Source organism: Pseudorca crassidens, chromosome X (assembly GCF_039906515.1).
Source record: "Pseudorca crassidens isolate mPseCra1 chromosome X, mPseCra1.hap1, whole genome shotgun sequence".
Lineage (NCBI taxonomy): Eukaryota > Metazoa > Chordata > Mammalia > Artiodactyla > Delphinidae > Pseudorca > Pseudorca crassidens.
The window spans coordinates 97,645,407-97,669,771 of NC_090317.1; the positions used below are offsets into that span (position 1 = coordinate 97,645,407).

Genomic DNA, 24,365 nt, shown 5'->3' on the forward strand with positions numbered 1-24,365 from the left:
AGTGGCCCCCGCTTGCCACAACTAGAGAAAGCCCTTGCACAGAAACGAAGACCCAACACAGCCAAAAATAAATTAATTAATTAATTAAAGTACCCTTAACTAAAAAAAAAAATCATGTGGACTTAACTTGTCTTTAACGACGAAAGTTTGTATGGAATGTGCCAGAAGGACATTGTCTCATTTGTGACGATTTTACGTTGAAAATTCTGAGGTTTTAGCAGAAACTGGCTGCTCTCACTGCATTTGTTCCTTGTAGGTACTGTTTGATACTCAGGCTCCATTGAATGCCATCAACAAACTGCCCACTGTGCCGATGTTGGGCTTGACCCAGAGAACCAACACTGCCTACCAGTGCTTCTCCATCCTGCCGCAGTCGTCCACCCACATCAGACTGGCCTTCAGGAACATGTATTGCATTGATATATACTGCCGGAGTCGAGGCGTTGTGGCAATACGCGATGGGGCCTATAGTCTTTTTGATAATAGCAAGTTAGTTGAAGGTTTTTATCCTGCACCAGGACTCAAGGTAATGGACTTCAGTGTTTACAGCATTAGTAAACATAAATGTGATCTCTAAAACAATTCCTTCGAGGGGGAAATAATGGGGAGGAAAAGCAACAAATTCCTGTTTAAATTTAATGAGTAGCCATGTTAATTCATCATCTCTGCAACTTCATTCTGAAGGAGCTAGAACTTCTGGTAAAGTGCTGTGCCTAGGTATATGAAATGATAAGATGTCCTTCCTTTTATTTCCTTACCATGTAATGAGTGAAGATACTAAAGAGAGTCCTATTTGCTCTTTGGAGCTTCAAGGAACTTTAAAAGTAGTCTTTATCAGTGAATATTGAAAAGCTTTGTTCATCAGTTCAGCTGTGATACTTTTTTTAAAATGTAAGGTCTTGGGCCACAACCCCTGGAGATTTTGGTATGACAGCTCAGTTGTATGTTCTTATAGTTTAGAGTCAAATAGTTCCAAATGGCCTGTTTTGAAAATTAGTCCCAGTCTTGCTAGTTTCCTACTCTGTTTTCCACTCTTATACAGTATAGCTCATTCTCTTGGTATTTACATCCTTACCTCTAAATAGCATGCTTTCATTGCTCTTTGCTGACTTCTTAGTTGAGGGCGTTATCTGACTCTCGTAATGGGAGATGAGGATTTAATTCTTTTTTAGTTCTTTCTTATATGCCCCTTCCCCTTTTCAGGCTGCTCCCAGTACCGATTCATCTTCTTTCTTTCCTCCAACCTTGTGTTATGGTTAGGTAATTTTTCAGTGTTCACATTATTATGAGTATTTAACACTATTCTACCAAGTTTACTATGATTACTTTTCCTTTCTTGCTCAGCATTTATTTTCCTGGGAACTATTAATTAACTTTTTTGTTTCTTAGCTCTCTCTGTACTTATCACTAACTCAACCTTAAAGTCTCCCATGTATGTAACTCTCCCCTCAGTACGTTCACAAATCAGATACCTTACCAGTTTCATCTTGAAGACATCTCTTCCACAGTCCTCTGAACTCCAGTCTGGAATGGTAGCGCTCCAGACCTTTTGCCCAGTTTTGATTTAGGAATCTGCAGAAGGGTGGTGAAGCAGGAGATTCCTTCACTTCTCTCCTGTGTTGCACGCCCTATGGCTTGGACCCCACGTCTTGTTCTTGGTTTACTTCATTGTTTTGGTGGAATACTTTCTATGTAGCTCCCTGGGAGAAGATACATGGGAGGTTAATTTGAGACCTTGTATGTCGGAAAGCATCTTTAGTTTAGCGTCATCTAGTTGAGAGAGCGGCTAGGTGTAGAATTCTAGGTTGCAGTCATTTTCTGGAAGAGTTTTGAAGACATTGCTCCATTGTGCCCTAGCTTCTGTTGTGACCATTGAGACATTTCATCCTGTTCCAGTTCTTGAACCTTATGTGACTAAGTGGACTCTTTCAGTCTGGAAACTTACATCCTTTTGTTGTGGGGAATTTCCTTGTGCTCTTCCTCGAGTCTTTTCCTTTGTGTTCACTGTTAGCTCTTTCTGCTACCCCTGCTATTCTGAAGTTGGGCATCCTGGACTTATCCTCTAATTTTCTTATCTTTCCTGTTTTTTATCTCTTTGTTTCTGGGAGATTTCCTTTTTTTTTTTTCCAATCCTTCTATTTTTCATTTCCATCAAGAATTTTTTTTTTGCCATCTTTTAAAAAAATTCCGAGAGCTCTTTTTGATTCTGAAAGTTCATTTTATGACGTCCTGTTCTATATGGCTGCATTATCTTCTCTTACCTCTTCCTACATAATCTCCATTTCATCCACCTTTTTTTGTTTTCATCTCTTTCATATTAGTAGTTTTCAAATATTAAGTGATTCTTAACTCTGTGCTTTTATTTAAAGGTGACACTTGCTGACTGTAATCTTCACTGCAGGATGACCTGCTTGGGCCATTTCATTGGGTAACTCCCAATGTCAGTAGCTTCAGGTCTTTTTGTTGGGCCAGTGTGAGTACCAAGAGAAGAGTATCAAGACTCTGCATAGCCGTTGTGCATCTGGCTCCCAATATTTGGCAAGTCAAATAAGAGAAGGAAACTAGTATTCTCAGCATTCAGTATGTAAACTTTAATCTCTATTTTTAGTATGGTACCCCTGCTGTCAATTGATCCTAGAGGTCCCCCCCGCCCCCAATCAGAGACCTTCCACCTGGGTGGTAAAGGTCAGCCTAACTCAGTGGGAGTGCCAGAGGCTCTGGAGGGTTTCACTACTGTCTTTAAGACGTTTCACCCAGTCCTCTGCTCTTAGTCTGTTTCATTTCCATTTCCAGGGGTATCTGATGCTGCCAGTTCCTGTGTATCTTGGAGATCTGGATGGAAATAGCTTTGCTTCTTGGCTTTCCCCACTGCTTGCTTAAGAAGAAACTTCCTCACATCAGATAGTTCAGTTACCACTCAACCATCTGCTCTGCAACCTCCTAGAATTTATTGCTATTTCTCTCTTATCCCATTCTTTTTGTCTTGGTGACTTACTGCTTAAAAAAATTTTTTTAGGAGCTTCAGTGGGGTGTTGAGAGAAGATGAAATGTGTGTTGTGAATAATCTATTATCTTTAATTAGAAATCAGACTTTGTACCTTTAAAAGCTTTTCAGTAATTCTGATAAGCTTGTAATCTATATTTTTGAAGATTGGGAAGGTGGAGCATATTAAAGAGAATCTGGGACTTCCCTGGTGGTGCATTGGTTAAGAATCCGCCTGCCAATGCAGGGGACACGGGTCCGAGCCCTGGTCCAGGAAGATCCCACATGCCGTGGAGCAGCTAAGCCCATGCGCCACAACTAATGAGCCTGCACTCTAAAGCCCGCGACCCACAACTACTGAGCCCACGTGCCACAACTACTGAAGCCTGTGCACCTAGAGCCCGTGCTCCACAACAAGAGAAGCCACCGCAATGAGAAGCCCGCGCACCGCAATGAAGAGTAGTCCCCACTCACCGCAACTAGAGAAAGCCTGCACGCAGCAACAAAGACCCGACACAGCCAAAAATAAATAAATAAATAAATGAAATTTACATTAAAAAGAAAAGAGGGGCTTCCCTGGTGGCGCAGTGGTTGAGAGTCCGCCTGCCCGTTAAGGGGACACGGGTTCGTGCCCCGGTCCAGGAGGATCCCACATGCCGCGAAGCGGCTGGGCCCGTGAGCCATGGCCGCTGGGCCTGCACGTCCGGAGCCCGTGCTCTGCAACGGGAGAGGCCGCAGTGGTGAGAGGCCCGCGTATCGCAAAAAAAAAAAAAAAGAGAGAATCTGTTCTTGAGACACAAATTCTGGTAGCCTTGCTTAATTTTAGATGACATAACCTATAAAACAAGACTGTCCCACTCTTGATGTTTAAGATTAAGTCACATAAAATAAAAAGGGAAAAGGTGGCTTAGTTTCTTTATTCAGCTTTCCTCTTTCATATTTTCTGGCTTAAAAAGTGAGAACTCTCACTAAATAGGAAGTTTTCCGAGTCATTGAAGTTACTTATATGCCTACCATACAACTTTTTATTCTTTTCCACGTTTTTGATTCAGAAATTAATAAGAAAATATTTTGGCCAGGGTGAACTTCTTTCTTCAACTTTTTGCTCACATAATAACATTTTAACTTAGATGTTATTTTTATTGTTGTGTTTAACTTTTCCTCAATTTTCCCCCTTTCTTCAAATTGATCACTCTCTCTTCTAGGTTGGCCTAACAATAGTGGCCACGTGTCAAACTTATATTTCAGATAATGGACATAATATGTTTGTTTCTGTTAACACATTCTCAGTGATTAAGAATATCTTACTAAAGTTAGGTAAAATAATCTAAATTTTACCTGTTTATATCCATAGACATTCCTGAATATGTTTGTTGACAGCAATCAGGATGCTCGAAGAAGGTCTGTAAATGAGGATGATAATCCCCCTTCTCCCATTGGAGGAGATATGATGGATTCTTTAATCTCACAACTCCAGCCACCACCCCAGCAACAGGTGATGTCTAGCTGCCATTCCAAACGGTGTCATATTTGTGTTACTTAACAGGTTCCATAGGTGGCTCTGCTTCTTTGCTGAAAGGCAAGGAGGTCCTTGGTGGACCCGAGATGCCCAAGAAATTCATATGAAGAAATAGTGACAGAGGGAGACAGGAGGAGGCTTCTAGTGATGGGAAGTAAATAGTACCAGAAACAGCATTAACTTCAGACTCCCGCACTTAAAATAATGTCAGGTGACCACCCATGTGGTCACAAAAGATGATGTCCAAATGGCCAGTAAGCACAGAAAAGGTGAACAGTGTCATCTGGCATCACAGAATTATACATTAAAGCCACAGTGAGATAATACCCCCATACCCACAGAAATGTCTTTAAGGAAAAGAAAATTGATAGTCCTTGCCAACATTTGGTATTAGGACCATCTGAAACTCTCATTTACTACTGGAAGGTGTATAAAATGGTACAGCTACCTTGCAGTGGTGTTCAGCATTATTCCAGAGTGCTAAGGCTGAACATTATGCATGCCTGATTTAACAGTTCTACCTTGGGTATATATGCAACAGAAATGCAGCCAAAAAACACAGGAATGTTCATAGCAGCATTATTTACACAAAACATTGTAAACAACCCAAATATCCGGCAACAGTAGAATGAGTAAACGGGGGTATATTCATACAGTGGAATACTTCACAGAAATGAAAAAAGCTATTGCTGCATGCAACGAAATGATGAATTTCACTGACGTAATGTTGAACAAAAGAAGCCAGACGCTAATGAGTACATTCAGTATTTATATGAGATGCAAAAAACAGGCAAAACCAAGCTTGAGTGATGGAAGTCAGAGTTTGGGGAGGCGACAGAGACTTGGAAGGTGGGTGAGGGAGGCCTCTGGGGTTCTGGTAATGTCCTTCAGTATCTTGATCTATGTGGCAGTTACACTTATAGAAACTCATCAGACTATACATTTAAGAGTCGTGTGCTTTATGTGATTCATACCTCAAGTTAAAAACATAGACTAGGAAGAATTACATTGTCATTACTGGAGATGAAGGTGAAGGTGAGTAGAGATCAGGCTGAACTACCATATTTCACTGACTCTAAAACTCCACCAAATGCATTGTTTTTATGTACCGCCCGAAACAACACTGCCAGTGCAACTACGACATGCCATGAATTGGAAGACACACACTGATTTCAGAGATGTTAAAATATGGGGAAAATTTATCTTAGAATCAGTCAAATGGTAGATAAATAATATAGATAAGTCAGTTATGTGGTAGATAAAATGAGCAAAAAACATCTTGGGGGCTATAAGCAGTGGTAGTGCAAGGTCAGGAATGAGAATGTTGCTATTTTTAAAACATTTTGAAAGGAAGTTTTTTAAAACTTGCATTATTGATGTGAATTTTGGGCATTTTCATACCTCACCTTTCCTATTTGGTAACCAGGGATGTGTGTAAATGTCAACACTGTAGCTCTTTATTGGGGAAAGCCACACTCACATAACCTGCATGGTTGGCCATTTTACCAACATGGAATGTTCTTCTTTTCAGCCATTTCCAAAGCAGCCAGGATCATCAGGCGCTTATCCTCTAACTTCGCCCCCTACATCTTATCACAGCACAGTTAACCAGTCTCCCTCTATGATGCACACACAGTCTCCAGGTAAGATATTACTTATTCTCTTGTTGTGTTCAACTTTCAGATCCAAAATAGACAGCACGCATACACACACGCACACACACCGTGAGAAATACTACAGATGTAGCCGTAGATGTCAGAGGGAACTGCTTTGCTAGTCCGTGGCTGGATATTTGCCATTCATTCATTATGGCAGGGTTGTGAAATCTATGTTCGTGATTCAGGAGCACTTTGAAAAGGTTTGAGTTAAGTGGAGTTGTTGTCACCCAGAGCCAGACTCATGGCGCAACTCCAAGAATCACAACGTGATCTATGTCAGAGGTCGACACGCTAAGGCCTGTGGGCCACATCCTATCCACCACCTGGTTTTGTAAATAGTTTCATCGGAACACAGCCACATCCATTTATGTAGTGTCTGTGGCTGCTTTCCCGCTACGACGACCCGTTTCAGAAAAGCCCCCTTACAGAAGGAGTTGGCAGAGCCCAGGTGTATGTGAACAGTGCCCCACCTCAGAGTCAGGCAGGCCACAACCTACTTGTCTGAACAAGATGGCTCTGTTGGCGACCCCACGAAGTACGCTGTAAAAACTGCTGGAGAGGGACTTCCCTGGCGGTCCAGTGGCTAAGACTTCGCCTTCCGATGCCCGAAAGTGCAGGTTCGATCCCTGGTCGGGGAGCTAAGATCCCACATGCCTCGCGGTCAAAAAACCAACATATAAAACAGAAGCAATATTGTAACAAGTTCAATAAAGACTTTAAAAATGGTCCACATCAAAAAAAATCTTAAAAAAAACATTGCGGGAGAATGCCAAATTTTGACTTTTAACAGAACAATTAATTCGTTGGTTTGTCTTAAGTGGTTGCTCTGTGTCTAATGCTGCACGGTGCTGGGGATTCAGCAGTGAGCCCAATAGCAGTCCTGCTTCTCGAGCTTACCTTCTAGCAAGGAGCACTGGTATCGGATTTTTAGCGTAGATGAGCCCTTCCCTGCTCATCAGAGATGGTGGGACCCCAGGTGAAGACTTGGAAGTCATTGTCGTGTCATTGAAGGCCCCTGAACCCTGAGCTGGTGGGAGACTCAGACCCTGTGAAGCTCCGACAGTAGACAGTGTGGGAGCCTGAGGAGGAGCAGCTGGGGAGCAAGGGGGAGAACGGGAAGCGGGGTCCCAGCACCCGAGGGGAGGGAGTTTCTAGGATGTGGGTTGAGACTGGTTTCGTATAGAAGGAAGGAGAGATGATTATTTTGAAATAATTTTAGTAGCAGACAGGTATATAGTGCTTCCTGTGTGCCAAGCCCTGTTCTAAGCACTTTACCCGTTTAAGCCCTAGGCATTAAACGGGTAATGCCTAGGGATTAAACAAATTAAACGAATTCGTTTATTCCCTAGGGAATAAACGGTTAAACGAATACCGAGGCATGGAGAAGTTAAGTCACTAGTCCAGATCACACAGCTAAATATGTAAATATAATACTTAAAGGTTAATCAAGTTGATTAACATTTATTGAATATCAATATGTTACTATTGAATTCATACTGTATTGAATTAGTACTGCATTAGATATTAATAGAACATTAAAAATATGAAATTCTCTTACATAGTAGAGAATTTGAAAGCTGCTGGTATTGAGGATAGTCATGGTAATGTAGCAAGTATTTTAATGTTGCACTGATAGTTTTGATAGCCATAGTCCCCACCCTTCATCATCCTAAATTAAAGCTAGTCCTGTGGCTAAATACCATCTTTAAGCTCATGTCTCCGAGTTTTTTATAGCTCCATCTAGGCCTCTCCCCCAAACTCGAGTCCTGTCTTTTCCAGCTAACTATTCAGCATTTCTATGTAGATGTTTAGTCAACATCTGAAACGCAGCATGGCTGAAACTGAATTCCTAACACCCCCCAACCCTGCCCTGTGCTGCTTCTCCCATAGGCACTGCATCTCAGCAGGTGGCAGCTTCTTCCTTCCTTCCTGTTACTTGGGCCAAAGCTGTAGGAGTCATGTTGGACTCCTCTTTCTCTCACACCCACAGTCAGTCAGTTACCGAATACTGTCAGCTCCATCTTCAGAATTTATCCAGAATCGAACCACCTTCACCATCTCAGCCTTCACCCTTTCCCGGGTCATTAGCCATCCCTCACCTGGGTAATTGCAGTTGCCTCTAACTGGTTTCGCTGCCTCCTGCCCTATAGTCTGTTTTTCAACAGCAGCTAGAGTGATCCTTCTGGAACAGAAGTTAGGTCATGACTCCTCTGCTCCAGACTCTGCAGTGGCCTCCCATCTCATTCAGGGTAAACCCTAAGTCCTTAGAGTGGCCTACAAGTCCCTGTGTGATCTGGGACCCTCCTCCCACCTCTCTGACCTGATCGTCTTCCGTTCCCCGCTCCCCGCCTTGCTCACGCTGCTCCAGCCACACTGGCCTCCCCCTGTTATTTATAACTGCTGCTACCATTGGGGCCTTTGCACTAGCTCTTCTGATCCTTCACTTCATGTCTCAGCCCACATAGCCCCTTCTCAGAGAGGTCCCTGGTTGCTCTATATAAAGAACAGCACCCACCTCCACCACTACACGATATAGCCCCCTTACCTTGCCCTGTTTTTCTCCATAGCACTTAGCATAACCTGACATATATTTGTTTGTCTTTCTCATTATACTAGAATATAAACTCCATGAGGGCAGGATTTTTTGTCTCTTGTTAACTGCTGCATCCCCAGTACCTACAACAATGCTTGGCATGAAATTGATGTTCATGCCTACTTGTTGAATGAGTGAGTGAGTGGATAAAAAAGTACACTGGCTTTTTTTTTTAAACATCAGTCAATATAAGAGCTAGAATTTGGACCCCATGGAATTGATGTCTCTCTTTTTCCATACTGAAATTGTTCCAGTTTTTCTTTGTGCTACTTACGGGAGCTTTACTACTTGTTTCTTTAGTCTGTAGAGAGTCTTAACTCGGGGTCCTTGGACAGGACATGATATGTGTCCTGCAAGATCATCTATAATTATTTTCCTTTATTAGGAAATCTGCATGCCGCCAGCTCCCCCAGTGGGGCTTTGAGAGCCCCATCACCAGCATCATTTGTTCCAACTCCTCCCCCTTCCTCGCATGGAATCTCAATAGGACCAGGGGCCAGTTTTGCTAGTCCACATGGTGAGTCCATACCGGAAATTGCTAGAACATGAGTTTGATGTGAAAGTAGTTTTTGTTAAATAAGTTTTTGTTAAATAAATTTTCTTTTTGCAAAATTAGCACTTGTGTATTGGGGAAATAGCGAAAGAAAGTACGTTTTTCCTGGGAATTCCCTGGTGGTCCAGTGGTTAGGACTCCGCGCTTCCACTGCAGGGGGCCCGGGTTCGGAACTAAGATCCCACGTGCCACGGCCAAAAATAAGAATACGTTTTTCCTAATCACACAACGAAGAGATCTACCAGTTAGTCTGTCTGCTTCGCACTCTCTCTCCCCCTCACTCGGCCTGTCACGCACCCCCGCTTGCCTGCCTGCCCGCCCAAATCTCTGTTGCTCTATCTTGCTCTCTACCCATCTTCTTCTCTCCCCTTAAACACCACCCCCCACACACAAAATTGGGACCCTACCATATGTATTGTTTTGAGACTTGAATTTTTTAACTCAAAAATTCTATTTTGAATTTGTTCAAAAAGAGAAAGAATAGAAGAGGTAGCCAGTGAGGTGTTTCCTTTCGAGTCCACCAACCACCTAGTTCTTCCTCCCAAAGGCATTTAGTGCTACTGATTTCTCGTGCATTCTTGGAGGGATGTCTTATGTGGATTGTTCTTCCCCCTCTCTTTTACACACATGGCAGCACACTGCACACCGTCTTCGGTGCCTTACGTTCGTCACTTAACTGTATCATGAATCCCGTGCCAAATCTGAACATAAAGAGCTTCCTCAGGTTTTACAGCTGTGTAGCATCTGTGATTTTTCCTCTTTACTATTAATATTTGCAGGAACATTTCTGTCAGTAAAAACTACGTCATCATACTAAATGGCTTCATAGTATCCCCTTGTCTGGGCATACCATGATTTAACCGTTCTCTTATTACGATACGTTTAGAATGTTTCTATTTTTTCACAACTGAAAATGGTGTCTTCTCTGCTCGCAGGATTATCTTCTTAGGTAAGTTCCTAGAAGTGGAATTGCTGTCTCAAAGGGTTTGAGAAATTCTAAAGCTTTTGAAACATACTGCAAATTGCTCACCTAAAAGGCCGTACCAATTTCCTCTAGTATTGTACAAGAATGTCTGTTTTCCTGCATCATTGCCAACAAGGGGTATTGTGATTTTTTAAAATCTTGGTCATTTTGATAGGTAAAAAATGGCATATTACTGTTCGATGTGTGGTTTTTTGATTATTAGTGAAGTCGAACTTTTTTTTATGTTCATTAGTCTTTCGTGTTTCTTATTGTACACCTGCCAGTTTATATCCTTTGCCTATATTCTTGTGTTTTTTCTTACCGATTTGTAAGATTTCTAAGTAAGGAACATTTATTCTCTGATATATGGTAGAAGTATTTTCTCATTTTGTCATTTGGTTACAAAGAGGTGTAAATAAGTTAAAAGTATCTGCAGGGTGAAATTTAAATATCAGATTGTTCAGGAGGTCACTGCTTTCAAAATTTGATTCTTGGTGCATTTCTTAGTCACTGTACCCTTTACTAAATAAAGAAAATGGAAAATTCCCTCTCTTCAGCCTTCTCTGAGTAGAATGAAAACATAATTTGTCAGGGTTAGTTTAAAAATATAAGATTTCTACCCTTAAAGGAGCTTTGAGATTTTTTTGCTTAATATTTTCAAACACAGTGTTTGTTATATAGTGTAAAGTAGATTGTTACATATTACACATCTTGGAGCTTGTGTAAAGGTAAATTTTATCCTTTCTCAGTATTTTTTTACCTTCCTAATTTTTTTGTCATGTTCAAAAGTACAAAAACTACACCAAATAGAGATTCAAATGTGCCATGTGCATCAGGCTTCAGTGAAATACCTTACTGAAAGACAAAATATCACCACGTGGGGTTTAAGCATTTGAATGTTGTCAGCTATTTAATAGCTTTTCAGCTATTAAAATATAGGTTTTGAAAACCATTTGTTTACTTGTTTACAGGAACCCTGGACCCTAGTTCTCCATACACTATGGTGTCACCAAGTGGACGAGCAGGGAACTGGCCAGGGTCTCCTCAAGTGTCTGGCCCCTCACCAGCAACACGCATGCCTGGGATGTCACCAGCCAACCCATCACTACATTCTCCAGTTCCAGATGCTTCTCATTCCCCTCGAGCTGGAACAAGTGAGTGTCATCGACACTTTTATGTTAGCTTTTAGAATAACATAAATGACCTGTTTTAATCATTCTATCCTCAACCTCGCATTTGAAAGTCATGACTTAATAAGGATACTCAGTAACTTAAACTTTTACCCATTTAGTAAATTAGTTGTAACAGTAGTTAAATTTGTAAAAGTCGGGCAAAATGTAAGAAAGGAGAATGTCTCCTCCAGAAGTCTTCTGAGGTGAACCCTGTACCTCTGTTATGACTACTAACTTAGCTGCACTACTAGACCTTAAAAGATACCTAAAGGTAACTGACAAGGTTATGCAAATTAACACAGAAAAGAAGAATTGTACACATATGTTCATTAGCTTTTGCCATGTGACTTTTAGTGGCTTAAAACAACAATCATATGTTCGCTCGCTGTTCTGCAGATTGGCAATTTGGGCTGAGCCCAGCTGGGTGATTCTTCCAGGCTCTGCTGGGCTCACTCATGCATCTGTGGTCAGCTCCTGGGTTGGCTGGGGCCTGGCTTCTCTCTGCTTCTTGTGGTCTCATACTTGACCATGGGCTTGCTCACCTGGGGCTAGACAGAATTCCAAGAGAGTCAGTAAAAGCCTAGGCCTGCAGCTGGCACTGTGTCATTTCCACTGCATTCTGTAGGCCACAGCAAGTCACAAGGCCAGCCCAGATCCCAAGTAAAGAAGTAGACCCCACTCCTTGAAGGAACTGCTGCAAAGTCACACTGCAAGGGACCTGGCTGCAGGGAGGAGAATAACTGTAAGGAAACTAATATGTGATTGTTAACACCACAGGGAGTAACGGAAACAGTATGGATTGCTATAGAAAAGTAAAGGTGTTTAATAAAAGCAAAACAGGGAACAACGAGATTGTGTGTATTTGTAAAAAAAAAAATGACGTTTTCCTTCCCAAAAGGTTCCCAAACGATGCCCACAAACATGCCTCCACCTCGTAAACTACCTCAGCGCTCCTGGGCGGCCTCCATCCCTACCATCCTCACTCACAGTGCCTTGAATATTTTACTGCTGCCCTCTCCAACGCCAGGCCTCGTGCCCGGCCTAGCAGGTAGTTACCTTTGTTCTCCGCTTGAGAGATTCCTTGGATCCGTCATCATGAGACGACACCTTCAAAGAATTATTCAACAAGAAACGGTATGTGGGTACCTGCTGAATTCCTAAGTGGTGATTGTCAAAGCAGGTGCTAAGTTGCTTCCTAGAGTAGGATCTGAACTGAAGTGCTATTCCCTCACCTCCTTTAACCAGCCTGTTAGCATTGTGTTTTGCCCTCCACCCTAGCATTAAAAATGGATCCACTATTTTCTTTTCCATTCTTACATTAACAAATTCCTTCACTTATAATTTGCCATACTGTGGCTATCATGGACCTGGGGATAGGTCCCCACGATACCGTAGAACAAGTGCACCCAGGATCTGACTTGGTAGAGAATAGCATACGAGGAACTATTTGCCCTCTGGAATGCTTCTGCAGGCAGGCTGAATCGGAATCTGTGATCGTGAAATTATTTACGATCACAAGGATGAGAGCTACTTTTTAAATACACGAGCGATTGGGGATTTCCATGGCGGTCCAGTGGCTAAGACGTGCTTCCAGTGCACAGGGCCTGGGTTCGATCCCTAGTCAGGGAACTAGATTCTACATGCTGCAACTAAGACCTGGCACAGCCAGAATAAATAAATAAATAAGTATTTTAAAAAAAACACATGAGCAACTGAATTGATTTAAAACTCTTATAGAAAAAGACTTCTATCCTGTGGTGATACCTTAGGAGACAGTTCAGAGTTGAGAGCACCAGTTCTATAGTCAGGCTACCCCAGTTTGTAGCCACTGGCTGGCACGAGCTTCGGCACATTTCTTCACCTTGTTTGATACTAGTAGATAGTAGTATCCACCTAACTCACAACAGTTGTGGAAATTTGAGATAACTTCATATAAAACCTTTACATAATGTTTTGGTATTCAGTTACATATTATTTATAATAATTATTATTGATATTTATGTTAATGAGGTAGTCAGAATGGTGAACGTTTAAAATAGCCTCACCACAGATGGCGCCAAGCTATTTTGCAACCTTTATATTCAAATTTGAAAGAAAGAAAAGTTTTAACGTAAGTTGAAATAAATTAGCATTCAAAAGTTATCATCAGACCTGTGATCTAGCCTCACCTCTGCCACTTAACAGCCATGTAAGCTTTCAGCCCTTTGAACCTCATTTTGCTCATCTGCATAATCAGCATATTAGGCTAGTGCAGAGGTCAGTAAACTATGGGCCTGGAGGCCAAGTCCTGCCCTCCACCTGTTTTTGTAAAGTTTCATTGGAACACAGCCACACGCATTCAATTGCATATTGTCTATGGGTGGTTGCAGCAGAGACCATAGAACCTCAAATATTTACCAACCCCTGGCCTAGCATATCGTCCCAGTCCAGATCTAACATTTTGTAATTGAACTCTTTATTCTTTCTTCCTACTGGATCTTTTTTTTAAAACTTATTGTGGACAATTTTAAGCATATACAAAAGTAGAGAGAATTGTATAATAAACCTGTCTGTTCTCATCACCCACCTTCAACACAGTGAACTCACACTAACATTGTTTCACCTATAACTCCTCCTCCCAGATTGTTTGACAGCAAATTCCTCACATCATTTCATCCATAGTTTCTTTATCATCAGATTTCTAATTGGTGTCCAGATTTCCCAAGTTGTCACAGGTTTTACCATCTGAATCAAAATCCATACATGTTCTTAAGTCCTTTCTAAACAATAGGTTCCCCCTCCATTTCTCATTAGATAATGTATTTGTTGAAGAAGCCATATCATTTGTCCTGTGGAGTTTCTCAGTCTGGATCTTGCTGATTGCATCCCTTTGGAATCATCTAACATGTTCTTTTGACCTCCATATTTCTGTAATATTGATCAACCCTGTGGATCTGACTACTGAATTCAGGCTCAAGCTGGTTGTGGTTTTGATAGGTGGTGTTATGTTCTTCCATCAGGAGACACATAATGTCTGATTGCCTCTCTTTGCTATATGGTTAGCAATTGCTGGTGCCCAGTGCCTAGATACCTTTTTGTGGAACAGGTACCAACTTAGTTGTTTTCCTTTTGAAACATTTCTCTAGTTAACATTTCCATTTTCCCTTTGACTTACATATTATTTCACATGTTAATCTGATGCATGCTTCTTGTTTTTCAGCTACAGCTGATAAATTCCAATGAACCTGGAGTGATTATGTTTAAGACTGATGCGCTGAAATGCAGAGTAGCCCTTAGTCCCAAAACCAACCAAACACTTCAGCTGAAAGTGACACCCGAAAATGCAGGACAGTGGAAGCCTGATGAACTTCAAGTTTTAGAGAAATTCTTTGAAACAAGAGTATGTGTTTCTTAATGCATAATTTTAATACAGTCGGTGAAACAGAGGAGTCAAGGTAGAATGAAGAGTAACTTAACTTGCTTTATTTATCCTTGTAGGTTGCAGGACCGCCATTTAAAGCCAATACATTAATAGCTTTCACCAAGCTGTTAGGAGCTCCTACACACATCCTCAGGGACTGTGTGCATATTATGAAGCTAGAGTTGGTAAGTTACAGAGACACACAGACTTTTCTAGCCAGGTCGGTCTGAGGAGGTTGGAGTTGGTGGGAACAGTATATGTTGGTTTTCACCCATTTATGTTATGTACTTCATTTTTCTCTTGCATCCTTAATTTTTAACTTAAATTTTATTTGTCTTTGGGTAGGTAACACAATCCTCTTATATCTTTTGAATTTAGAACAAGGTGATACAGTGGGAAATTTCACATCCATCCCTATCCAGCCATCTAGTCCTCCTCCCCACAGGCAATCCAAGTTATCAGTGGCTTCTCTCTTATAAAAAGATACATTTAATATACTCTTCCTACTCCCAGATCATGAAATAATCCTCCCGTGGCTTCTCCTAATACTGTTACGGAATCATTTTGTAAACTACTTATATATTTGATCTATTTAAAATATATCTTGGGGTCAAACGGTGAGGTATGGGTCCAATTTTTTCAGATGCCCCCAACTGCCCTAATACCATTCATTGAAAAATCTGTCCTTTCTGTGGAGATTTTTTTTTTTTTTTACATCTTTACTTGATTACTGTACCTTTGTAGTATAGTCTGAAGTCAGGGAGCCTGATTCCTCCGGCTCCGTTTTTCTTTCCCAAGATTGCTTTGGCTGTTTGGGGTCTTTTGTGTTTCCATACAAATTGTGAAATTTTTTGTTCTAGTTCTGTGAAAAATGCCAGTGGTAGTTTGATAGGGATTGCATTGAATCTGTAGATTGCTTTGGGGAGTAGAGTCATTTTCACAATGTTGATCCTTCCAATCCAAGAACATGGTATATCTCTCCATCTATTTGTATCATCTTTAATGTCTTTCATCAGTGTCTTATAATTTTCTGCATACAGGTCTTTTTTTCTTGATGAGTCTGGCTAATGGTTTATCAATTTTGTTTATCTTCTCAAAGAACCAGCTTTTAGTTTTATTGATCTTTGCTATCATTTCCTTCATTTCTTTTTCATTTATTTCTGATCTCCTCTTTATGATTTCTTTCCTTCTGCTAACTTTGGGGGTTTTTGTTCTTCTTTCTCTAATTGCTTTCGGTTCAAGGTTAGGTTGTTTATTCGAGATGTTTCCTGTTTCTTAAGGTAGGATTGTATTGCTATAAACTTCCCTCTTAGAACTGCTTTTGCTGCATCCCATAGGTTTTGGGTCATCGTGTCTCCATTGTCATTTGTTTCTAGGTATTTTTTGATTTCCTCTTTGACTCCTTCAGTGATCACTTCGTTATTAAGTAGTGTATTGTTTAGCTTCCATGTGTTTGTATTTTTTACACATCTTTTCCTGTAATTGATATCTAGTCTCATAGCGTTGTGGTCAGAAAAGATACTTGGTACAATTTCAATTTTCTTAAATGTACCAAGGCTTGATTTGTGACCCAAGATATGATCTATCCTGGAGAATGTTCCATGAGCACCTGAGAAAAATGTGTATTCTGTTGTTTTTGGATGGAATGTCCTATAAACATCAATTAAGTCCATTTTGTTTAATGTATCATTTAAAGCTTGTGTTTCCTTATTTATTTTCATTTTGGATGATCTGTCCATTGGTGAAAGTGGGGTGTTAAAAGTCCCCTACTATGAATGTGTTACTGTCGATTTCCCCTTTCATGGCTGTTAGTACTTGCCTTATGTATTGAGGTGCTCCTATGCTGGGTACATAAATATTTACAATTGTTATATCTTCTTCTTGGATTGATCCCTTGATCATTATGTAGTGTCCCTCGTTGTCTCTTCTAATAGTCTTTATTTTAAAGTCTATTTTGTCTGATATGAGAGTTGCTACTCCAGCTTTCTTTTGGTTTCCATTTGCATGGAATATCTTTTTCCATCCCCTCACTTTCAGTCTGTATGTGTCTCTAGGTCTGAAGTGGGTCTCTTGTAGACAGCATATATATGGGTCTTGTTTTTGTATCCATTCAGCCAGTCTGTGTCTTTTGGTGGGAGCATTTAGTCCATTTACATTTAAGGTAATTATCGGTATGTATGCTCCTATTTCCATTTTCTTAATTGCTTTCGGTTCGTTATTATAGGTCTTTTCCTTCTCTTGTGTTTCTTGCCTAGAGAAGATCCTTTAGCATTTGTTGTAAAGCTGGTTTGGTGGTGCTGAACTCTCTCAGCTTTTGCTTGTCTGTAAAGGTTTTAATTTCTCCATCAAATCTGAATGAGGTCCTTGCTGGGTAGAGTAATCTTGGTTGCAGGTTTTTCTCCTTCATCACTTTAAATATGTCCTGCCAGTCCCTTCTGGCTTGCAGAGTTTCTGCTGAAAGATCAGCTGTTAACCTGATGGGGATTCCCTTGTGTGTTATTTGTTGTTTTTCCCTTGCTGCTTTTAATATGTTTTCTTTGTATTTAATTTTTGACAGTTTGATTAATAGGTGTCTTGGCGTATTTCTCCTTATATTTATCCTGTATGGGACTCTCTGTGCTTCCTGAACTTGATTGACTATTTCCTTTCCCATATTAGGGAAGTTTTCAACTATAATCTCTTCAGATATTTTCTCAGTCCCTTTCTTTTTCTCTTCTTCTGGAACCCCTATAATTCGAATGTTGGTGCGTTTAAAGTTGTCCCAGAGGTCTCTGAGACTGTCCTCAGTTCTTTTCATTCTTTTTTCTTTATTCTGCTCTGCAGTAGTTATTTCCACTACTTTATCTTCCAGGTCACTTATCCGTTCTTCTGCCTCAGTTATTCTGCTATTGATCCCATCTAGAGTATTTTTAATTTCATTTATTGTGTTGTTCATCATTGCTTGTTTCGTCTTTAGTTCTTCTAGGTCCTTGTTAAATGTTTCTTGCATTTTGTCCATTCTATTTCCAAGATTTTGGATCATCTTTACGATCATTATTCTGAATTCTTTTTCAGGTAGACTGCCTATTTCCTCTTCATTTGTTAGGTCTGGTGGGTTTTATCTTGCTCCTTCATCTGGTTTGTGTTTTTCTGTCTTCTCATTTTGCTTATCTTACTGTGTTTGGGGTCTCCTTTTTGCAGGCTGCAGGTTCGTAGTTCCCGTTGTTTTTGGTGTCTGTCCCCAGTGGCTAAAGTTGGTTCAGTGGGTTGTGTAGGCTTCCTGGTGGAGGGGACTAGTGCCTGTGTTCTGGTGGATGAGGCTGGATCTTGTCTTTCTGGTGGGCAGGTCCACGTCTGGTGGTGTGTTTTGGGGTGTCTGTGGGCTTATTATGATTGTAGGCAGCCTCTCTGCTAATGGGTGGGGTTGTGTTCCTGTCTTGCTAGTTGTTTGGCATGGGGTGTCCAGCACTGTAGCTTGCTGGTCGTTGAGTGAGGCTGTGTGTTGGTGTTGAGATGGAGATCTCTGGGAGATTTCCATCATTTGATATTACGTGGAGCTGGGAGGTCTCTTGCGGACCAGTGTCCTGAAGTTGTCTCTTCCACATCAGAGGCACAGCGCTGACTCCTGCCTGCAGCACCAAGAGCCTTTCATCCACATGGCTCAGAATAAAATGGAGAAAAAGTAGAAAGGAAGAAATGAAGAAAGAAAGAGGATAAAATAAAATAATATAAAATAAAATAAAGTTATTAAAATAAAAAATAATTAAGAAATTTTTTTTTAAGTAAAACAATAAAAGTAAATACGGACGCACAGAACCTTAGGACAAATGGTGAAAGCAAAGCTATACAGACAGGGCTTCCCTGGTGGCACAGTGGTTGAGAGTCCGCCTGCTGATGTAGGGGACACAGGTTCGTGCCCCGGTCTGGGAAGATCCCACATGCCGTGGAGCGGTTGGGCCCGTGACCCATGGCCGCTGAGCCTGTGCGTCCGGAGCCTGTGCTCCACAAAGGGAAAGGCCACAACAGTGAGAGGCCCGCGTACCGCAAAAAAAAAAGCTATACAGACAAAATCTCACACAGAAGCATACACATACACACTCACCAAAAGAGGAAAAGGGGAAAAAATAGTAAATCTTGCTCTCCACGTCCATCTCCTGAATTTGGGATGATTCATTGTCTATTCATGTATTCCACAGATGCAGGGTACATCAAGTTGATTGTGGAGCTTTAATCCGCTGCTCCTGAGGCTGCAGGGAGGGATTTCCCTTTCTCTTCTTTGTTCGCACAGCTCCCAGGGGCTCAGCTTTGGATCTGGCCCCGCCTCTGCGTGTAGGTCGCCGGAGGGCGTCTGTTCTTCCCTCAGATAGGACGAGGTTAAAGGAGCAGCTGATTCAGGGGCTGTGGCTCACTCAGGCAGGGGGGCGCGGGAAGGGGTACAGATGCCGGGCGAGCCTTCGGCAGCAGAGGCCCGCGTGACGTTGCACCAGCCTGAGGTGCGGCGTGCGTTCTCCCGGGGGAAGTTGTCCCTGGATCACGGGACCCTGGCAGTGGCGGGCTGCACTGGCTCCCCAGAAGGCGGTTGTGGAGAGTGACGTGTGCTCGCACACAGGCTTCTTGGTGGAGGCAGCAGCGGCCTTAGCGTCTCATGCCCGTTTCCGGGGTCCGCGCTGATCACTGCGGCTCACGCCCGTCTCTGAAGCTCCTTTAAGCAGCGCTCTTAATCCCCTCTCCTCGCGCACCAGGAAACAAAGAGGGAAGAAAAAGTCTCTTGCCTCTTGGGCAGCTCTAGGCTTTTCCCCCGGACTCCCTCCCGGCCAGCCAGCCGTGGCGCACTAGCCCCCTTCAGGCTGTGTTCACGCAGCCAATCCCAGCCCTCTACCTGCGCTCCTACCGAAACCCGAGCCTCAGCTCCCAGCCCCGCCCACCCCGGCGGGTGAGCAGACAAGCCTCTCGGGCTGATGATTGATTGCCGGTCGGCACCAATCCTCTGTGTGGGAATCTTCCCGCTTTGCCCTCCGCACCCCTGTTGCTGCGCTCTCCTCCGCCGCACTGAAGCTCCCCCCCTTCCGCCACCCGCAGTCTCCGCCCGCGAAGGGGCTTCCTAGTGTGTGGAAACCCTTCCTCCTTCACAGCTCCCTCTCACTGGTGCAGGTGCCGTCCCTATTCTTTTGTCTCTGTTTTTTCTTTTTTTCTTTTGCCCTACCCAGGTACGTGGGGAGTTTCTTGCCTTTTGGGAGGTCTGAGGTCTTCTGCCAGCGTTCAGTAGGTGTTCTGTAGGAGTTGTTCCACGTGTAGATGTATTTCTGATGTATCTGTGGGGAGGAAGGTGATCTCCGCGTCTTACTCTTCTGCCATCTTCCCCCTCTCTCCCTCTGGGGAGGTTTTTAAATGCCTCTTCTTTCCTATGAAAGTATACAGATATATAGCTGGAATCCAGATGGCAGCTAATTTTAATTTTCCAGTCTTGCAGTAGGCCTTTCATTTTAATGTTTCTAGCATTGCTTTGGGTAATTCCAAATACCTCATTCCTTTTTTCAGTTGGTGTTTTATTATTAATATTGGGACGGCAGTGTTCTTTTGCTAGTAGTGTCAGCATTTGGCTTCTGCTCTGATAGGCTATAGGAAACATTATTTATGTTAAAAAAAATCCATTTGAGTTTTTAAAGGAGTAAATATTTATGTCACTAAAAAAGCTCCAGTAGATATAGTTTAAAATTATTAATGCAGTTTGTTTTAGGGAAGTAGTTGGAAATGAGACTGAGAAGTCTAGATTGGCACCAGTTAAGCGCCTTGAATGCCAGTGTTGGTCCTTGGGGGGTGAGGGGGGCAGCATGGATCACTGCATGTCACTGAGCATTTGTCAGCTAGATTAGAACCATGCTCTAGGACATTTGTCTGGCAGTGGTGTAAGGACGGATTGGGAGAGGCAGCCAATGGAAGGGACCATTAGGGGGGCCACGGGAGAAGTAACGGAGCCCTGAGCTCAGTGGCATCAGTGAAAATAGAGAGGAGGGAACAGATGTCAGAGACACCGAGGAAGGAGAACCCGTAGGCCTTGGGAATTAATGAAGTGGGAGGGAAGGAAGGTGAACATATCATGAATCCAGAGCTGACTCTTCAGTTAGGACCTTCATGTGTATATTTCCTTTGAGAATAGGCAGGTTATCAACTTTATGATCTACTGATAATTGAGTATAAAATTCCCTCTAACCTTTCAGGCTCCTACACTAGAATACAATTTTAAATGTTCATATGACTTTATCATAATTTTTTTTCTTTTCAAAACAGTTTCCTGACCAGGCAACACAGCTAAAATGGAACGTTCAGTTTTGCCTGACGATCCCTCCCAGTGCACCGCCAATTGCACCTCCTGGGACACCTGCTGTGGTGCTGAAATCCAAAATGCTATTTTTTGTAAGTACCACCTGGCGTGCACGTGTTTGTGTGTGTATGTGTGTGTGTGTATATGGGTGCAGGTGCGCAGAGCTTCTGAGGGAGACTCCATTTGAGGATAACAGAGCATCTTTTGGGTACCTACAGAAATTACCTGTTGCTGCCAAATATAGGCCCAGATCCCTTAATTGTCAGACCTCACATAACCTTGGCTCCTTTAGTAAGGAATATATTGAACTAGGTAATTGTGTGACACAGTTGCATCTTAATCATAATATTTAGTTGTTTGTCACTTTTCTTGTTCTATTTAATTTTCTTTTACTTGTATCTTAATCTGACAGTAGAGTAAATGATAGTACTTTTGATACATTTACATAAATATTTTGTTTTCTTACTGTGTTTTTATTCTCTTTTGTTTGTGTTGTGTCTACAGCTTCAGCTAACTCAGAAAACATCGGTCCCTCCCCAAGAACCTGTTAGTATTATAGTTCCAATCATTTATGACATGGCTTCAGGTACCACCCAGCAGGCAGACATTCCCAGACAGCAGAACTCTTCTGTTGCTGCTCCCATGATGGTCAGCAACATTCTGAAGAGGTTTGCAGAGATGAACCCACCACGACAAGGTACATGACAAGTAGATGATATTTTATTGCATATATGTTATAAACGTTCTTTTGAGAGATCCCCCTTCTCCTCTCTGCTCCCTCCTTACCCACCTTGCCCCCCAGTCCTAGTAGTAGAGCTCTGGTTGCTGTGGCCCTCTTAATGTCTGCCTGTCGCTTTCTTCCTTTCTCACTGGTTCTTCAGTTTTGTCCATGTCTCTGCTGCCTGGACTTTATTTTTGTTAGTGATTTACTATTGGGACTGACCCAGTTGCTAATGCCAGAAGCTTGTATTTATAGCACACGTTGCCACAAAGCCCTAGGTTAGGATGATAGAATTTTCCATGGCTGTGAATTCCTGCCCCACCATCGATACCTGCCACTCTGTACATCACCAAGTTGAAATGCATGTTGGTTTCTCCTATTTCATGGTTCAGTCATGAATAGAATAATATCACTCAAACCTCTGTATCTTCTAAATGTTTTGTGAAGAATAAAAGCTGATACAAATGGCATCACTGCTCCTTGGGCTTCTTATATAAGTGTTAGGCGGGTGCAAGTGAACCTTTTCACCAAGTGCACAATGAAGCTCTCAAACTGAACATTTTCGAAGAGACCAGAATGATTCTGGTAGATAAACAAGGTCCCTTCAATACCGGAGTAGCCTATGCTTAACACGGAACTTCTGGCAGTGCTAAATTTTTTACTATAAAACATAAAGCTCAGCAAAGAGAACTTCTCTTCCATTCTGCTTATGTCTAACGTTAAGGAAATTAAATTAAAATTTGCTTATTTCTAATATTAAGGAAGTCCTCTGTATCTTTCTGTTTAGAATAGTATGATAACAGAATTAATTTTTTAAATGAGGGAAAGTTGTTCTCTGAAACATTTTTTAGGTACCACAGTGTCAAAATTTTACTAGACACAGGAATCATGGGAGAAATTATATTTTCAGCTGTTTGTTGCCCCATATTGTATACATAGACAAGTTCTCACCTACATATAGTTTATAAGGAACACACTGGGCAGTAGAGAAGGGTGTGCTTCTTTTGTTGTAATGCTTCTTCCACTTCTTATAATTTTCTGCTTTCATCCTTTGACTTCTCTTCTTGCAGCTCAGAATAGGTCCTTCAGAATCAAAGTTTAAAGCTATCAGCATTTTCCAAGTAGCAGTTCAGTGTAACTTTGATAATAAACACCATTCCTTCGCAAGCAGATGACTATCATTATTATGTCTCATGGAATTTAAAATTTAAAGGAAAGAATGTTTGATCCTGTTGGGATCGAGCAAGTTTTTCTCCCTATCAATAACGAAAATGTGTTTTTTAAAAAATAAAAAGTTGTAACTTCTTTTATTTAAGAAATTGTTGCGATATTTTGGAAGTATATTTCTTTTTTTCCTTTATTTGACCTTAGACTGGTTAAACCTTTGGATTTTTCTTTCTGTACCTTAATTTTCCAGTAGTTGGAGAGAAGGTTGCAGTGACTTGCGCAGGATCACTGCACATCCTGCCCTTTGCCGGAAGGCCATTATTCAATTGAGGTCTTCACTTCCTTCGCTCTCAGCCACTGTAGCGTTAGGCCATGCTCTAGGGAAAGGACCCGGTTTGGGGTTTCTAATATTTACAGCTGGTTTTGGTTTATTGTATTGAAATATTTGAGATACGTGTGTGTGTGTGTGTGTGTGTGTGTGTGTGTGTGTGTGTGTGTATGTACACACACACACACACACACACACAATAAGTAAGAGGCAGGGTATTTCGTTCTTTGAGCAAAGGGGAAATTGAGAGGATGAATCATTAACCTCCCCCAACCACCCCCCCCCCATACACACGCACACAAACGAATCTTGTTTTGGGATTGTTGGTGTGCTGTACTTTAGCCACCCCTCCCCTCCTCCCAAACTCATCACTTCCTCCCCGGTGAAGGAGAAATCATTCTATTTTTGTATTAATTGAGTTTAACGTTGAACTCCAGAAGTTGATCAATTCCTGGAAATTTGAGGGAGACTCCAATAGGTGTCATAGACCTGCACTGTCCAGTATAACTGCCACTCTTCACATGTGGCTATTTAAATTTATTTAAAATCAAATAAAATGTAAAATTCAGTTCCTCAGTCACACTGGCTATATTACAAGTATTCAGTAGCCACAGCACACATATAGAATATTTCTGTCATCACAGAAGGTTCTATTAGTGCTGTCGTAGACATTTTTATCTGGCCTTTAATGCAACATCAGAAGGACACGATTGATGTTGTTAACTAATATATAAATATAAAATTAGATCTTGCATTAGATTCAAGAAACGGTCGTCAGGAGCCTTGAAGTCCGACTTCAAAGTCTTATCCAATGCTCCAGTGTTTCTGTAGAGAAACTCTAGGCATATTGTCTTAAATTCAGATCTAACTGGGAGTTGCCCAAAATGTCTTCATGATGAAAAAAACAAAACCCAAACCAAGTATCATCTGATACTTAACGCTTAATCCCCTATAATCCGTGCAGTTAAAATCTAGTCTTTTGTTTTGGTCTTTAAAGTTCTTGCTA

The 24,365-nt window shown here is 41.7% G+C and overlaps 1 protein-coding gene across 4 annotated transcripts in view; it reads left to right on the forward strand.

The window, feature by feature from the left end:
• Positions 1-24,365, forward strand: part of MED14 (mediator complex subunit 14) — a 75,000-nt gene that overhangs the window by 48,240 nt on the left and 2,395 nt on the right. Inside the window, exons 21-30 of one of the 4 annotated variants that reach the window (XM_067723254.1) lie at positions 257-526; positions 4,338-4,478; positions 6,034-6,145; positions 9,139-9,270; positions 11,242-11,424; positions 12,341-12,576; positions 14,642-14,821; positions 14,920-15,027; positions 21,110-21,235; positions 21,648-21,840. In XM_067723254.1, coding sequence (XP_067579355.1) covers positions 257-526; positions 4,338-4,478; positions 6,034-6,145; positions 9,139-9,270; positions 11,242-11,424; positions 12,341-12,576; positions 14,642-14,821; positions 14,920-15,027; positions 21,110-21,235; positions 21,648-21,840 — 1,681 coding nt within the window. Of the gene's footprint in view, positions 1-256; positions 527-4,337; positions 4,479-6,033; positions 6,146-9,138; positions 9,271-11,241; positions 11,425-12,067; positions 12,319-12,340; positions 12,577-14,641; positions 14,822-14,919; positions 15,028-21,109; positions 21,236-21,647; positions 21,841-24,365 lie in introns of those variants that run through there. The other 3 variants (XM_067723255.1, XM_067723256.1, XM_067723257.1) reach the window with 3 other exon arrangements.